The sequence below is a fragment of the Polyergus mexicanus genome, unplaced genomic scaffold, assembly GCF_030449975.1.
Source record: "Polyergus mexicanus isolate NDT 795.1 unplaced genomic scaffold, iyPolMexi1.0 SCAF_22, whole genome shotgun sequence".
NCBI classification, from domain to species: domain Eukaryota; kingdom Metazoa; phylum Arthropoda; class Insecta; order Hymenoptera; family Formicidae; genus Polyergus; species Polyergus mexicanus.
This window is the reverse complement of record NW_027223342.1, coordinates 2,077,885-2,094,306: the sequence shown is the minus strand read 5'-3', so window position 1 is coordinate 2,094,306 and position 16,422 is coordinate 2,077,885. Positions and strand designations below refer to the sequence as shown.

The window sequence follows — 16,422 nt, the reverse complement described above, 5'->3', positions numbered from 1 at the left end:
AGTCAAAAAGGGTGCAAAAAATTGTGAAATAAAACGAAATCGTTATCGTCTCTCCTTAGAAAATTTTTGATTTTGATATTTTAAAATTTAATTAAAGGAGCTCGAGCTCTTTTTTGATGGAGGCTTTCTTGAGAACGAGAACAAATGTATGAGAAATTTAAAATGAAATATATTATACGATATGTTACAAATCGATCTAATATTTAACTCTTTGAAAATTGCATTTGTTCCATCCGCATTTGCTTGATATCTTTCCTTTATACATTTCATCGATTCGTACGATTTATTCGTATCTTCGGCGAGATGCAATACTGAAAAATTAGATTAAGTCACGCACATACGCACGTGCACACACTAGCGAGTGTATCCGCGATTACGATACCCTTGGATGCGAGATCTCTTGTCTCGCGGTAGGAGTGGCGGACAAGGGTAAACACAACGGAACCAATCGCCGAGGAAGGGTGGTCCAGCCCGGTGTTTGTCTTCTCGACTCTCCTCCGCTCTTGGGGATGATACGGAATCGCGTGGAAGAGCCTAAGCGTCCCGTACATCCGCGGCCAATCGAACCGAATCGCCGCCAAGTCGGAAGAAACGTAAAATCCTGAAGTCGACTATTAGATCGCTCCGGTCTCTTTTCGCACAGTTCCGAATTAACAATCGTCAAGAACTCGCGCGCGAAACCGCCATGATACCATAGTCCTGACTTCCGTAATGTTCGTTTAAACCATTTTCAAGCTAGAGAGTCGAATATTCAACTATAACCGTATAAAAATTATTTTATTTTAAAACTATCAAGAGTATTGACAGTTCATTGCATACGGATCTTATATAATTAATCATTTACATATAATTGCATATAATTGTTAAAAGTTTCATTATATATTCACATATGGTCAGTGTGTAAATGTTTATCTGTCAATTTTTAATTACCAATTCATAAAAGAAAAATCTTCTACACGCATATCAATAATTTCGATTAAAGTCACGATATACACGGATACTGTTTGTTACTCGGGTATTTTCCGGATATCAGTAGAAACGGGCGCGAATATAGGTAAATGAAATAAAATCGCCGGTTATACTCTATTTATCTGATTCTACGACATTCGTGCGCGCGTGTGTGTATGTGTGTGTGTGTGTGTGTGTGTGTGAAAAGGGATGCATATATATGAACGATCGAATAAGTAGAAAAAGAAAAACCGATCGAGATTCGCTACCACCATGCTTCGCGGTAGAAGCAAGAACAGGCCGGAGAACAATGAGAACAACGAGGGAACGGACGATAAACAGAGGAGACCGAAATGCGCCCGTTGCAGAAATCACGGTCTCATCTCGTGGCTGCGGGGTCACAAGCGGGAATGTCGTTACCGGGAGTGCCTGTGCCCCAAATGTTCGCTGATCGCCGAACGGCAGCGAGTGATGGCCGCCCAGGTAAGCCGAGGGCCTCCTCCAAATCGTTTAATTCAAATTAAACGATTGAACAATCCTTCCTTCACCCCTGTATTAATTCAAAAATAATTTTCTACAATTTTTTCATACATCCTAATTTTTTTTTTAAATACAATATATTAGAAAATTACGAACGGTGTGGAATCCGTGACGGATATCATTCGCGAGTGTGTAAGAATTTCTCTCGTATATCCCTCGCTTCATTCTCTCAGTTGCTAATTTAGTACGCGCGAGAGTTATCTTTGCGCTTTGAGCAGCGTAAGGAAAATGTGAAAGAAAAATGTCAATTCGCTGCACGCGCAGTTGAGCGTAATTAACGCGCCTCCGATATTTTATTTCGCACGATTCACCCTCGATATTTAAAGAGACTTCCGATCGCAGCTCGTTATTGTCGAGCCAATGTTGGAAAGAGAATCTCGCGCATAGTTGCTTTCTTGGAAAAAAAAAGAGAGAGAGAGAGAGAGAGATTAAATTGACGCTGTAATTGCTTCATTTATTTCGAAAAATAGTTAATATAGAGGATATCGCGAGACCAAACCGTATAGCAGATGGAAAAAAGTTGCGAGCCCTCTTTGCTTTTAATTCTGTAAATTGCACTTTCTAACAATATACACAACGTAGAGATATTTGAATGAAAATTTATTTTTATTTTCTCTTCTATCGATTTTATCATTTCTTTCACTCATTCTTTTTTTCCCAGTTATCACAAAATTGATTTTCATTCGATATCGCCGGATAAATTAATATTTGTAATAATTCAAAGCATCTCTTCAAATCACATCTTTTTCAGATCTCTGTTAGAATAATCGCAAATGAATAATGGCCAAAGTCATCAATCTCTCGAATTTGGCAATATGATCGTATGCATAATGTATCTCGCCCGCTCCTCGTTCTCGAGAGAAGAACGGGAACAGCGACAAGGGGAAAAGGGATGGGGGAGAGAGAAAGACGACGAGATAAATTAAATCCATTAACGCTCGGTATAGCGTTTCATTTCTGTTTGCATAGGCATTATGACACTCGATACTTTGTTTGCGACGAGACTCTCGATGTGGTAAACGTTCGCGCGCTAACCCCTGGTATCTTGAAACGAAAATAGTCGATGCGGAACGTCGAGGAACTCGCGGTGGTTGCGGTCAAAAACAAAATACACGCCCGTGATCATCCGTCTACTGATAATTGCCGATGCACAGCCGAGCAAATCGCGCGCGGTTTTGCCGCGCGAAAGTTCCGCGCCAACTCCCGTAATCCACGATGATTAACGCGATCGTAATATTACTCGGAGAAGTAATATTATCGGAATTATACTGAAGGCTACAGAAGGCTTACTGAACTCTACATAAACGAATATTGCTTATAGAATTTACGTTTCCTTTTTTGCAATGTAAAAAGTCTCGCTAAAAATTCATGACAGAACCCTTCATCCTCTAGAGTGCGAAATACATTCTTTCATAAGAAATAATGTGAGAATTATATGAATAGCTATAATTAATATAACACACATGTGCATATATTAAATGATATATTAATATCTTTTATATTTTTATATCTTTTATTTTTTATATTAAATTATATTATTTGCGTGATTCATTTGAAGCATGTTCTGTACACATAAGACTTTGTAGCAAATGCTATATTGTAGCGAGTCGAAAAGAACATGTGGCAATGTGTATACTGACTGGCCGAATGAAATTGGATAGTTATACCTTTCGATGATCGAACGAGATTGGAGAAAATGGAACGAAGAAGCGATTAGTAGATTCTCTCGGCATCAACGACGTGAAAGATTATTGCGGGTGGTCCAGCTTGGAATAACAGCGCGGTTAAATGCGCCCCGTACATAAGCGACGGGTCCATTTATAAGTCGAGCACAGTCACGATCCATCACGATTCGATCGCTGTATACTTCTATCGCTACAATCTATAAGAATATATATGTACGACACGATATGTGTTTCTCCATATTAATTATAGCACAGAACAGCAGATCAATATCACATATCGTATCTTTATTCGTTCCAATCTCTTCGACATTTTACTGCTCTGTAAATAATTTCTAATCAGTCTGAAAAGAAGTACGTATTAGAATATCTTGTTACAACGTGGTATTTAAAAATTTCTTCGTTATTTATAAAGCATCTCAATTATAATTTATATTATAATTGAGTAAAATCATATATATTATTGGAATTAATAAAATATTTTCTAGTATTATAAAATTTCCTTTTATAGATTTTTGAACTTTTACTTTTAATAAATTTGCGAGATCCACGAGACAACGTATAATTTTCTATATTAAAATTCATTGGCTTTTAAATACGGTGGAAAAATTTAAATATTTTTCCAATATTAAAAAATAAAAATACAAGGCTAATAAAAGCTCTTTACTATAAATTTTTTTTATACACTGAGTATTTTGATCTTGCTGCAGAAGATATTCCTAAAGTGGATCGAAATGTCCGGAATTATTTCCGCGCTTGATTCTTTTTTGCTTTTTATCTTTATCTTTTTATTACATCGTATATTGTCAAAGCCACACATTACCACGTGTTTGGTTTTTATTTTATAATTTAAATTTTTCCATTCGAAATAAATTAAAACAACTACTTTCGCGACAAGGTTGCCCTAAAGAGACAGCAGGCTGCCGAGGACGCGATCGCCCTTAAAATGGCGAAGGTAGCAACCGGACAGAAGCTCGATCGACTTCCGCCGGGGAAGATCTTCGGAATGTCCGTGACAGAGCCAAAATCGACGATGGATCAAAACGAGGATGCAGTTCCCGCTTCGAAGAAGCTCGATAAAATTTCTGAGGATTCCAAGGATCTTCCATGTTTGTCGACCAACGATACTTCTCGTCTTCAAAATTATTCTGTACGTATAAAATATAATATAAAAAAAAAAAAAAAAAAAAAAAAAAAAAAAAAAAAAAACGCTCAAGTCAATTCAGTACGTTAATTAAATAATTTAATAATCGTTATATATGTACGATTCTCCATAATTATCTCTCGTAATTCATTCTCAGGACGACTTGGAAAACTATTCGAAATCCAAAAGCCTCCTCTTCGATACCAGCAAGCTGGAGAGCTCCAGGCGGTCCATCCCGGTATCCCAGACCTCCGTGGAAACTCTAGCCCGCCTCTTTCCAAATACCAAGCTATCAGTCTTGCAACTGGTGCTGCAACGCTGCGGCCAGGATTTGCTGAAGGCGATCGAGTACTTTGCGAGCGACAAGCTGGGCATCGTTGAGCCAGCGATGTCGACCGGTATCGGTCACGCGTCCTCGGCCTTTCGACCTCCGCAGACGACCATCAACGTCGATAGCGGTGCTGGGGAACAACAACAACAACAACCGATTTCCGGTACGATGCTGGCACCGATCTATACCAGCCTGTCCAGAAACGTCTACGGGGACGCGGGTTACTGCCTGCTAAACATCTTGCCGACCGCGGAGCAATTCGCCAAGGATACCGATTTGCCGATCACGAAAACCGCGGCCGAGGGGGAGGCCGTCGCGCTAAATTTTCGCTATAACAATTATTTTACTCCCATGCAACAACAATTGAGAGATGCGCACTTGTGTGCGCAAGTGGCGGCAGATCGACTGTCGGCTGCTAGATCAGCCAGCATCCTGCATCATCTGCCGCCTGCCGTACTGCCAGGAATCCCTTGTGTGCAACCGAATTGTGCGCAGTGCAATTATAAATTTGCATGAGCATCTTTTCTGGGTGAGAAAACTGTGGTTAAGAAATAGATTAAAAAGAGAGAGAGATTTATCTGGGATAATCGTTGGAAAAGGAGAAGTCTCTCTTAATTTTAACTTCGTTAAAGAAAGCTTGATGTCATAAAGCTGGAAAAATATATATAATATGGGTTAAAACTTATCGTAATTTTTTGATCATATTTAGGGAGCTTGTGTTCTTTTTTTAATTGAAAAATGATAGTCATATTAGAAAGTTATAAAAAAGGGCGAATGTATATATATATATATATATTGGTATATACAATTTTGTTATATATGTATCGATTGATTTTTACAGTCTATTGTGCAAAAGAAGAATTGACATTATCCAATTTTCTGCACAGGAGAAAGGGGAAACATCGCGATAATTGAAAAGAAACGCGCAACGATCGCCGACTCTCGAACAATAGGGGCGGAATCGCAGCGAAGATACCGTTGGGGGTAAATTCGTCGTATTTGTGGAAGTAATAGGGCGACGGTAATCTAGTTAGAAATATTCGATCCACCATCGCGTATAAACAACGCTGGTCAATCGTACCGCGCCGCGAGCGATTTACTTTGGCTTTGGTTTTAGAAGCAAAGAGAAAATACGGTACGCTGTGCCATATCCTCCACCTCCCCTCTTCTTATTCCTCGTCTCGTCTTTTCTCCCTCGGGGAGATCTCCGCGGCATCGTGTTTCGAATTACAAAGCACGCGCGAAGGAATTTAATATCACATCGAAATGTAATCCTCCTGCTCGCTCGAAGAATCGGTCGAGACTACTTTTCGTCATCATTTTTCATCACTACACAATTTTTTTAATGCTTATTTACTTCATTCAATCTTTTTACAAATAAAACTAAAAATTGTGAATGATTGCATTTAGCGTTTAATACCTAGCATGAATAGACTTGACATTTTCAATGCGAGTTAATGATAGTTAATTTACAATCAACATCGTCGTTAAAATTAAAATTCTTCGACTGAATTAAAACGGATGTGACGGTTCGCTCGTGCAAAAAATTTTAATTTTTCCATTGAACTGTAAATGAATAATTTGTTGCGTAAATTTTCCACATATAATTTATATATACATATATCTTTTACAATTTACGTTATATCACGCCCGAGTAATAAATGTGTCTCCCGAAAAATATTAATTATTTAGAGTTTTAAAAATAATTGGATGCAATTTTGTTAATTTTAATCGTGTAAATAACAATAATGCAAAAAAAAAGTGGAAATCATATTTTCGCGTTTTAGAAGTCTGACGATTAAAACAATATACAATATATGTCTTTCAGATAAATTTGATCATACGATTAATCAGTCTAAAGAGTCAACTCCCGTTTCTATGCGATATATCAGACTAATTGATTAAATTTCTATTTTGCATTTTGCGTGGGCGAAAGTTGTAAAAATTCATATATTCTTTCTCAATATCGACGTGATAGCCCTTCTGATGTGGATGGATAGATGGATAAATTCTCCAGGATCACATATCACATACAACCTTTACATTCTCAACCAAGAATAGAAATTCCTATGCTTAGCTCGATGTTTTATTAATTATCAATAACAGGCACATCAGTTCGCGCTAATTATAATCGATATACGCTATGAAAAATCTATACGCCGCGGCAGAATATGTGTTGAATCACAAATAGGATGATAAATCTCGGCGGATAAGAGAGCCGATTATAAAGGATAAAAAAATCGAGATTTCCTACTAGATTACAATCTAAAAAGTTTATTACGTTTAAAAAACGATTTTTTTTTCTTTCGTTAAATGATAAGTATCGAATAATGTAGTTATTCATAATTACGTTATCGAGATGTGTCGATTAAACTCAATTCGATTCCGCATTTATATTTATGTAGATATACATATACATATATATATATGTTACATTTCTTTCGAACCGTATGTACAACTCTTTATGAAAATATCTAAAAAATATTGAGAACATACGTACGTGTCTGAATCGTGTATCGTTAGGATTCAGAAACGAAGATGCGGCTTGTTCTTGATCATATGCCTGTAAAGATAAAGTTTATTTTAAATTCAGGATATAACAATATAAATACGTGTAAAAAATGTTACTTATATAAAATCATAAAGAAATTTATATAAAATATATATTACGCGCGCGCGCGTATGTGTGTGTACAATATGATAAGAAATGAATAAGGTACTTACTTATCGAGATGTTCCCAAAATATCATTAACGCCGCTCTGTCCAAGTGCCTCTTTGTCCGGCTCAATTCGATCACCGTCACTGCCCAACGTGCTACATTCGCGTCCAGTCTCATCTCATCATATTTCAAGTGAAATGCGCATACTGTAAACAAGAAGAGAGATAATATTGTGCTTGCGTTCGAAATACAATACTACTACTGCTCAAAAGTTTGTAAGGAGCAGCCTGTAATTTTACTTTTAAATTATATTTTTATTATATAGATACAATTATTTTATTGAAAATAAAATATCGATATTTATTTATTAACACACACTTTATTTAAGGAAAAATATTAATACAAAAAATTATACATATATACAGTATTTAGAATGTTGGCAAGTAAAGTTGATCAAACTTTTTTTTCGCTATTACAGGATGTTCTAAACTTTTGAACATAACGAAATAATGAGCAAAATATTGATATATGTATTGTATATATATATATATATTTTTCTCGTTCTAAAAAGATTCCAAGAGCTTACAAATATATTTAATGTAGTCCTTCCAATGTAATAAAATGTTTAATCCAGCTAGTGTTTGTTATTTATAATTCTATAAAAAAAAAAAATAAAAAAAAAGGATATACATACTTTTCGAAAAGATTTCCACCGGATTGCCATCAAATGGCCAACCCTTGAACTGCCACGCTGGTCCCATGACGAATACGGCGACGACCCTTTCCCAATCGGCATTAGTGAGTTTTTGCGGATTGTCAACCACCCGGTATGGCACGGTTAAGCCACCTTCTTTACGCCGTTGAAGAAGCACCTCATTCTCACGTTTGCAACCCTGCGCCCGTTTGTCCTCATTACTAATGTATTTCAAATCCTGAAGAATGTCCTTGGTGTTGTACATAGTGATGAGGGATGTATTGGCGCTGGGAATGATGATGATGGGTGTCCGGCTAGGTCGTTTGTTCTGCGCGGCTTGCTGTGGCGTCAGTTTAGCGGCGGATGTCGGCAACAAACCGGAAGTCGGCGTGCTGGACGGATTGCTCGGCGGTTTTCTCACGGCGGGATTTGTACCTTCGGTCACGGATTTCAGCGTCATGCCATGATATGTGCCCATGGTGTCGATCTTGAAGCCCTCGGTTTCCTCCTTCTGCCGGATGAAACGCTCCTGATCGTAACGATTATACACGGCCGGCTGAGGCAGGGGTCGCATGGGCGTCGAACGAGGCGTCACCATCGGTGTGGGCACGGCCGGGCCCTTCTGCCGGCCCTCCTCGCGCGCCTTGATACTCTGGAGGATCGCGAAGATATTTTTTGCGAAAATCTTGCCGCTACTCTGGAGGATCGTGGCGCGGGTCCGCCATTGTCGCTCGCGCGACACGATATCCTTGGTGTCGTCGACATCCATGTCGAGAATCACGCGCAGATCCGAGCCCATGCCAATGTCGTCGTTCTCTTTGATGGTAGTACGTTTCTTCGCCAAGCGTTTCGCCTTGATCGCGGCGATTTTCTCCACCGACATCGCTTCCGAGAGCGATTTGATGTTGTCGACGGTAACCGAGGCTTCCTTAGGAGCGTCTAGACGCGCGGCCAGTTGTTCCTTCACTTTTTGTACATGGGTCTCCTCGAAACGCGGTTTTTTCGACGAACCGCTCTCCAACCCATCCTCGGCAGCACGTTTCACTTGCGTTGGGATCTCCAACGGTGCCGATTTATCTATGGCGGCTGATGTAGCCGTCTCGCCATTGAGATACGCCAGCAAGTCTTTTCTGTCAGGTCGACGCACCACCGGAATGTTCTCCGCGGCCGCTTGTCGCACATATACTGGATGTGTGAGTTGAACATGTTTGAGTAGGAATAAAAGACACTCGAGAGTATAATATTCTTTAGGCGTGCCTTCCTTTCCGGATCTAAAAAGAGGAAGAAATGTTAGTGTTTCTTGAATCAAAGATTGTTCAATATATACAAAATAAATTTTTATTATTAATGCTTCTCTCATGTTTAATGTATCTCTCTGTATTCCTTTAAATAATATATAAATATATAACCTCGCTTTTGATATAACTTTTTCTATAAATATATGTTCAACTTTCAATTGTAGACACGCATCGGAAGCTAAAATGTTAACATGTATTAATAACTTAATAATAATCTAGTTTTCATTATAGATTAAAGAAAGAGAGAGCAGATGAAGAATAGAGAAATAGGAATCTTGTACTTTAATTTTAGAATAATTGCGAATTGGTATCGCAATGAAGATTTGCTATAACGAAGATATAAGAAAAATTCAAATTAGATATACTTTACAATAATTAATTAATTTATATTAAGAATTAAATTATCTTAAAATTATGGAAAAGAGAACTAAAACTTGATCGAAAAAATATAGAAAACAACAATGAAAAAAATACAAATTCTATTGTATATATAGGGATTTTTAAAGTTCTATATCTCAAGATTCAAATTTTGAGAGAAATCGCTTTGAAGAAAAAAAATTGCAAATGCTTTAAAATATACGTTCGCGTTTCTAATATAACCTCTGGCTTTCACCCACACTTTGTAACGATATTAATATCAAATTGCATTTGTTTATCATTTCAGGGTCTATCAGTCTATCAATATCTATATGTTCGCTCTTTCTCTTTCTGTCCATCCTCATTTCCTCTCTTATCCTTCCTTTAAAGATGGAAGTCGAGCACACAGATTGCAATCACGCGACAAATAATCTCGACAATAATCGGACAAACACTCACCCGTAGGTCAGATAATTGGTCTTGACGTTCTTTGGCCAGGAAAACTCGCCGAATATGATCTGATTTTCGCGTTCGATTATCTCCTTCTTATTGACATTGTACTGTCTCAGCAGACTCAACGGATCCGCCATGATCGCGAACTGATCTGATGAATCTCGATACTCGATACTTTGGCTACAGCCGCAGGAGGGCGTTCTTCAAACATAAAGGCGCATTCGCACGACGAGCGTCTATCGAGATCGCGCTGTCACGTTTCGCGTGTGCGTTTCGGAACGACGGTCACATTTCAGGTCATATGACCGACGTTACGCGAGAATTGACGATTGACGTGCCGTCATAGGCGTTGACTTGACTTCTCTTGAACGTGATTCTCGATCGTATAGCTGTCGACGAATTTCTTTGAACGACTCTTCGAGGAGAAATCACATTGATTCACCATGGCACTCAGCGACGCGGATGTCCAGAAGCAGGTTAATAAAGAAATCCCCGCTATTCTTTCTCGATTCTGTCTCTCTAAGTACTTGTAGAGAGTATCATATATATTCTCGTGCTCTATTAATATCTTTACGATTATTTATTATTGTGCTACGCTATACTGTTTTTCGTTAAATATATATCTCGACGTTTTCGATATACCTACGCTGCACGTTACATAGGTATCGGTCTCATAACTTTTCAGATTATATCTTGTATAAATCAGAAACAGAAAGTCGAATAAGCTTGTGTGGCTTTTAGAGAAAAATCGGATCAATAAATGATCTTTTGTTGAAAACTTTGACAGCAGCTGACGTTTTGTCGAAAAAAATGTGTCTTGTTTAAATATCCCTAAAATTTTTGTATTCCTTATTTTTATATAACAATTAAACAGGAGTACAACTTTCGACTACTACATATGATTTAAAGAATATATTTTTATCTAATCTATTATATACATAAAAAAAAAAAAAAAAAAAAAAAAATTATATATTAAAGTCTCTTGAAAAGATTTGAAAATACTGAATTTTGTATATTATAACAATTCATTAAAGGAAAAATTATATATTATAGATCAAGCATATGATGGCTTTCATAGAACAAGAAGCCAATGAAAAGGCAGAGGAAATAGATGCCAAAGCGGAAGAAGAATTTAATATTGAGAAGGGACGTCTGGTGCAACAGCAGCGTCTTAAGATCATGGAATATTATGAGAAGAAAGAAAAACAAGTTGAACTTCAAAAAAAGATGTATGCATAAAAAAATATTACTTTATTATATATAAGAATCAATTTATATTAAATTAATCTATATATAATTTCAAGAAATTGAAAAAAATTTGATTCTTTATCAGTTTTCTAAAAAATTGTCAAAATTATAAAGTGGTCTCTAATATATGCCTGTACTGTTATATTCATATTTTTATTCTTATAGACAATCTTCAAACATGCTCAATCAAGCCCGATTGAAAGCTTTAAAAGTGCGCGAAGATCATGTACGCAATGTTCTTGACGAAGCTAGAAAGAGATTAGGCGAAATAACTCATAACACTGCGCAATATAGGGAAATTCTTCAGCTGTTAATCATCCAAGGCCTTTATCAAGTAATATTTCTATAATTTTAAATATTTGTTCTACTGTTAAAATTTTTATAATTTTATTGTATCTATAAATATTGAAAGAACAAGTTTATTAAAATTTTTTATTATCTCCAAGATATAATATTTGCAGCTAACAGAATTAAACATTACCCTTCGTGTTCGTCAAGTCGACATACCTCTTGTGGAATCTCTTTTTGACACTGTTAAGCAAGAGTATAAGGAGAAGACTAAGAAGGATGTTATTTTGAAAATTGATACCGATAATTTCTTACCCAATGAAGGCTGCGGAGGTGTAGAGTTATTAGCATCGAGAGGTAATTATATCCAAAAGTTTCTGTTGCATTAAGGATAAAGTTATTAATCATTGCAAAAATAATGCAAAAAATATTTGTAATGTGTTATATAAATTTACACACAGTAATTTTTGCTTAATTATTGGCTTAAAACGTGTGATTTTAATAAAATCATTATATATGTATTTGGCATTATTGCATATTTTACGTTAATTAATTAACATATATTAATATGTGAAATAATCTTTAATCGTTATACAGGACGCATAAAGATTAGCAATACTCTGGAAACCAGATTGGAGCTGATAGCGCAACAATTGGTACCCGAAATCCGTTCCGCTCTGTTCGGTTCCAATCCTAATCGTAAATTTAACGATTAAATTATTTCCTTCGACAGTTACTTGAAACTCTCCAAAACATTCCCATTTAACAACAGATTGTTATCACGTTATCAAATATTGTGAAGAATAAAATTAGTACAATATCTCTAATGAAATTCTTTGTTTGATATTTTCAATGAAAGTATTTAATGGATTAATGTGCAATATTTATCATTGTAATAGTCGTAAACCGTACATTACTCTTCGAAGACGCCCTTTTAGTTTTTCATCTTATCTATTCTTTACTCTAACAGGTAATCGCGAACCGTGTAAAATGTGTATAGCGATATATCAAATATTTCATTGTTAAGATATATCAATTATTAAAATTACCTGTTAAAATTGGTGTTCATAAATAAAACAAAGTGTACTTCGTCAGTTTTCAGTCGGTTAGGAATGTTAACACGAGCGAGATATATATTAATGGTAATAATCGATGTTTCTGGCTGCTTATGTTAAAATGAATAGCGATTGCAAGAAGAATGTAATACAGTCGGTATATTATGCAGTATCATACAATGTATAGAATGTGCTTTATATGTATATAAATATGATACACATTTATATACATATAGAACATATCAGTATATTATCATGTACATTATGTATAAATATAATAATGTAGTAATTATGAGTAAATTATTCACTGTTAATGTATTAGAGTACCTTTGAAGAGTAGTTCTACAAGAGTATAATGTAACGCAACATCGAATATATTTTAAGTTTTATGGCATATAGCAAATAATTATACATAAATATATGTGTATATAATTATTCAATATTTTTTGTTTGCTGCAATACAGTATATTCGTTGAATGTTATATATTCTTAAATCTAGATTCATTATATACTCTTGCAAAACTAATAGATACTATGTTTCGTATTATACATATGGACAATATATCGCAGCACGCATGAATAAATAAAAATATCTTGAAATCTGCTTGGAAATTACTGTTGATAATTTAAACGCAGTTTGATATTTATCTGAAAAGTCGATTTATATTCTTTGTTCTACTAGATGGAGACTCGTATATTTTTGCAATTGATATGATTTACTTGTATAATTAAATATTAATAAGATAATATGATATATAGTACAAACAACTGCAAGTAAGAAAATTATATAAGACATTCGCTAAATTGTATAAAAGATTTTGACTTGGTTTTATTATGTATTATGTAGAGATATGTAGATCGATGCATGCTTCTCCCTCGAGATCTAATAATTCCGGAGTATCAATTGGCCTTATCTGTTCTCCGTCGAAATAAAACTTCAAGTTACTCTCTTTTATACCAAGTTTCTCGGCACAATTAGAGAATAACGCCCTAAATTGTTGATCCTTTTTAAGCGGAATAGTCAACGATTGCTTTTTGTTGGCCGTTTGTATTTTAATAGTACATATATCATCGTTGTCCTCGTCGTTATTTTTATCCTCCGACAACGTATTCATATTTGGGTGTACTATCCCACCATCTGCACATAAATGCAAAACGATCATTATGTTATTGTTATTATTATTATTATTATTATTATTATTATTATTATTATTGTTATTGCAAAATCGACAACTCGTTTATACCAAGTATATCTATAACTGAAAGTTTGAGCGATGCTGGTGTATCGGTACGATTAACGATTTTATCCTTTTTCATGATTAGAATTTCATTCACAGAAACTTTTTCTAAATCAGCGTAATATTGAAAAACTCCTTGGAAATTGTCATGCTATAATAAGAAAATTTGATGGTTACACTTATGGAAAGATATCTATCAAATGATAAGTATGATAAGCATGATAAGATGACATAAGAATATGTTACAAGCTGATAATCAACATACATACCCTATGCATATTTAAACGATCAATTCTGTTTGATCTCCAAAATACTTTAATATTCATTTCATAATTGTCATCTTTGATGGAAAACTCATCATCTGACAATGCAATTACATCATTATTACAAGTTTCAGGGATTGATTTAGACTTCTCTTCCATAGAAACGATTTCCACGTCATACTCTAGATTATCAACTGGCGGATGCTGAAATATATTGATATACCAAATATAAAAATCACATATATATTCCTTATGTATTAAACATAATGTAACATAATAATTAAACATAATGTATTTGACATATTTTACATATGATATAAATATATTCATTTTGGAAATAGTATAAGTTAAATTTTGAAAGATACACTTATATGCCAATAATTATCAAAAACTTGAAAGCTGAAAAGATAAATAGTACATATATTATATAAATATGAAAAAAATATTACCCTTCCCCTAGTTTGCCTAACAGTAGCACGAGTAGTAATACCTTCATTTCTTTTACTTCTTACCATCCTCCTTTGTATTCTTTGTATTTGTATATCATCACCGTTTGTTTCTTTACCATTTATTTCTTTGACAGTCTCTTCTTCACTATTTTTTTGCTGTTTAATGCTAAAATAAATCAAATAATTATAAATATTTTTCATACAATATTAAAATTGCAATATCTGTTCTGAATATCATATTAGCTAACAATAATTACTATATTTCAAATAATAAATTTTCACACAATTTTTGTAAATACATACTCAATGGAAAAATTTTCTATCTCTTCAGAAAGTTTCTCTCGTTTTTCTTTTAATGCTGAAAACAGAAATATTATATTGCATAAAAAATATGTATATATCCTAATATACTCAAAATATTACATACAAATATCTTAACTTCAATATAATATTTCACATAACTGTCTTTTGTGTGTAATCTCATAAATACATGTGGATTCATAAATAAAGAGAAAGTATTACCTTTTAAACGACTAGCAAAATTTGCATATGGGTCATCCTCATCCGAAGAAATATCCGATGTCATGTTATCCATTATGAATATTCATACAATTTAAGATATATAACTTTCTGAAAAATAAATAATTCAGATATAGAATAATAAAATATATATTCGCAGAAATTTCGAGACTTATTTGTTATTAGTAATCAAATGTAACCTCTGTAAAATCAAATACTATAAATGTAAACATGTGATTTCGAAAATTTAAAAATATCAATTGTGTCAATTCCTTCCGTTATTTTGAAATAATAAGATTAAAACAAATGTTTCAGTTTATCGCGAATATATAATATCTTCTACGATGAGATTTGCTGACAAATCTGTAGAGAATTATAACTTGACATTAACCTAATTTAATCTAACTTTGTCATAAGAGAAGTAGAAAGAGCTGGAGAAAAGTGAATCTTTTAATATTCTCATCAAAAATTATCTTAAGAAATAATGCAAATTAAAATCCCGAACAAATTTCAAAAAGACAAATTAATTTTGATATTATACATTACAGAGGAAATATTATACAAGTAATATTATATGAAGGAAAAATAAAGAATAAATAATATTACACTCTTTCTTAGAGTGATAGATATTTGTTTGCTTCTGGATCTTTACATGGATTAATTGCACTTGAATTATATTAAAAAATGGATTTACTGAAAGCTTGGGGATCGTGAAAATAAAATATACGGGGGAGAAAAAAAAGCTTAATTAATTAAGCTTACATGCGTTATACGCATGCGCATTTATGCCACATGATCGATGTCGACAGGCCTGTACTTTGATATTGTCCAGAATATGACTGCGTTCGACGTTCGGCAGAGAAAGCGCTTCGTTATCGTCTTTTCAAAACTCGACGTTCATTTGTTGTTTCTAAAAATAAGAGCCAATCACGTTCGATTGCTATTGAGCGATTTTCTCCGCTCAATACGTCCAATGCTTTGAAACCCTTATAAATTATTTATATCTTTTGTTAATGTCGTATGTGTAAGGCTTTAATTACATTTACATATATAAGATATATTAAATTTCTATTTAATATATCGAAATAGTAAAATTTTATTATTTTTAATTATGAATTGTAATGTTTATTTATAATAGATATATTATTTTTTTATTTTCTATTATTTTTTCATGAGAGATCCAGCATTATCCCATTTTACAAAGAAATATCTGCTCGGCTGAGTTCTAATAGCGTCTGCTAGTGCTTATAGTACT

The 16,422-nt window shown here is 34.4% G+C and overlaps 4 protein-coding genes across 5 annotated transcripts; 2 read left to right on the top strand and 2 right to left on the bottom strand.

Annotated features, from left to right (window-relative positions):
* The first annotated feature begins 1,154 nt into the window (after positions 1–1,154).
* On the top strand, positions 1,155–6,077 carry LOC138942276 (doublesex and mab-3 related transcription factor 3, truncated). Its single transcript, XM_070312403.1, has 4 exons — positions 1,155–1,431; positions 4,069–4,320; positions 4,472–5,174; positions 5,533–6,077. Exons 1-3 carry the CDS (start codon positions 1,222–1,224, stop codon positions 5,159–5,161), a joined length of 1,152 nt encoding a protein of 383 aa, XP_070168504.1. The 5' UTR covers positions 1,155–1,221; the 3' UTR covers positions 5,162–5,174; positions 5,533–6,077.
* Positions 6,078–6,494: 417 nt separating this feature from the next.
* On the bottom strand, positions 6,495–10,267 carry Hyx (cell division cycle 73 hyrax). Its single transcript, XM_070312344.1, has 4 exons — positions 10,114–10,267; positions 8,000–9,270; positions 7,370–7,511; positions 6,495–7,208 (listed from the first exon to the last, which is right to left on the bottom strand). The coding sequence occupies exons 1-4, from the start codon at positions 10,242–10,244 to the stop codon at positions 7,172–7,174; spliced, it is 1,581 nt and encodes a 526-aa protein (XP_070168445.1). The 5' UTR covers positions 10,245–10,267; the 3' UTR covers positions 6,495–7,171.
* Positions 10,268–10,381: 114 nt separating this feature from the next.
* Vha26 (V-type proton ATPase subunit Vha26) lies at positions 10,382–13,097 on the top strand. Its single transcript, XM_070312347.1, has 5 exons — positions 10,382–10,583; positions 11,161–11,336; positions 11,521–11,689; positions 11,817–12,000; positions 12,241–13,097. The coding sequence occupies exons 1-5, from the start codon at positions 10,551–10,553 to the stop codon at positions 12,357–12,359; spliced, it is 681 nt and encodes a 226-aa protein (XP_070168448.1). The 5' UTR covers positions 10,382–10,550; the 3' UTR covers positions 12,360–13,097.
* Positions 12,694–15,903, bottom strand: Rad60 (DNA repair protein Rad60). Of its 2 annotated transcripts, none has more exons than XM_070312345.1 (7): positions 15,774–15,903; positions 15,171–15,278; positions 14,952–15,006; positions 14,649–14,814; positions 14,206–14,403; positions 13,943–14,087; positions 12,694–13,836 (listed from the first exon to the last, which is right to left on the bottom strand). In XM_070312345.1, the coding sequence occupies exons 2-7, from the start codon at positions 15,241–15,243 to the stop codon at positions 13,538–13,540; spliced, it is 936 nt and encodes a 311-aa protein (XP_070168446.1). In that variant the 5' UTR covers positions 15,244–15,278; positions 15,774–15,903; the 3' UTR covers positions 12,694–13,537. The 2 variants fall into 2 exon arrangements, with proteins under 2 accessions (XP_070168446.1, XP_070168447.1); XM_070312346.1 differs by lacking the exon at positions 15,774–15,903 and adding an exon at positions 15,368–15,405.
* Between the last annotated feature and the right edge of the window lie 519 nt (positions 15,904–16,422).

Bases quoted from the DNA above. Each gene is read 5' to 3' on its own strand.
- LOC138942276 (XM_070312403.1), top strand. From the start codon at position 1,222: ATGCTTCGCGGTAGAAGCAAGAACAGGCCGGAGAACAATGAGAACAAC. The intron at 1,432-4,068 runs GTAAGCCGAGGG...TTTCGCGACAAG, and splicing joins AGCGAGTGATGGCCGCCCAG to GTTGCCCTAAAGAGACAGCA. The intron at 4,321-4,471 runs GTACGTATAAAA...ATTCATTCTCAG, and splicing joins CTCGTCTTCAAAATTATTCT to GACGACTTGGAAAACTATTC.
- Rad60 (XM_070312345.1), bottom strand. From the start codon at position 15,243: ATGGATAACATGACATCGGATATTTCTTCGGATGAGGATGACCCATAT. The intron at 14,815-14,951 runs GTATGTATTTAC...GATTTATTTTAG, and splicing joins ATAGAAAATTTTTCCATTGA to CATTAAACAGCAAAAAAATA. The intron at 14,088-14,205 runs GTATGTATGTTG...TTCTTATTATAG, and splicing joins ATCGTTTAAATATGCATAGG to CATGACAATTTCCAAGGAGT.
- Hyx (XM_070312344.1), bottom strand. From the start codon at position 10,244: ATGGCGGATCCGTTGAGTCTGCTGAGACAGTACAATGTCAATAAGAAG. The intron at 9,271-10,113 runs GTGAGTGTTTGT...TCCTCTTTTTAG, and splicing joins ACCAATTATCTGACCTACGG to ATCCGGAAAGGAAGGCACGC. The intron at 7,512-7,999 runs GTATGTATATCC...TCTTGTTTACAG, and splicing joins GGTGGAAATCTTTTCGAAAA to TATGCGCATTTCACTTGAAA.
- Vha26 (XM_070312347.1), top strand. From the start codon at position 10,551: ATGGCACTCAGCGACGCGGATGTCCAGAAGCAG. The intron at 10,584-11,160 runs GTTAATAAAGAA...TATATATTATAG, and splicing joins ACGCGGATGTCCAGAAGCAG to ATCAAGCATATGATGGCTTT. The intron at 11,690-11,816 runs GTAATATTTCTA...TAATATTTGCAG, and splicing joins TCATCCAAGGCCTTTATCAA to CTAACAGAATTAAACATTAC.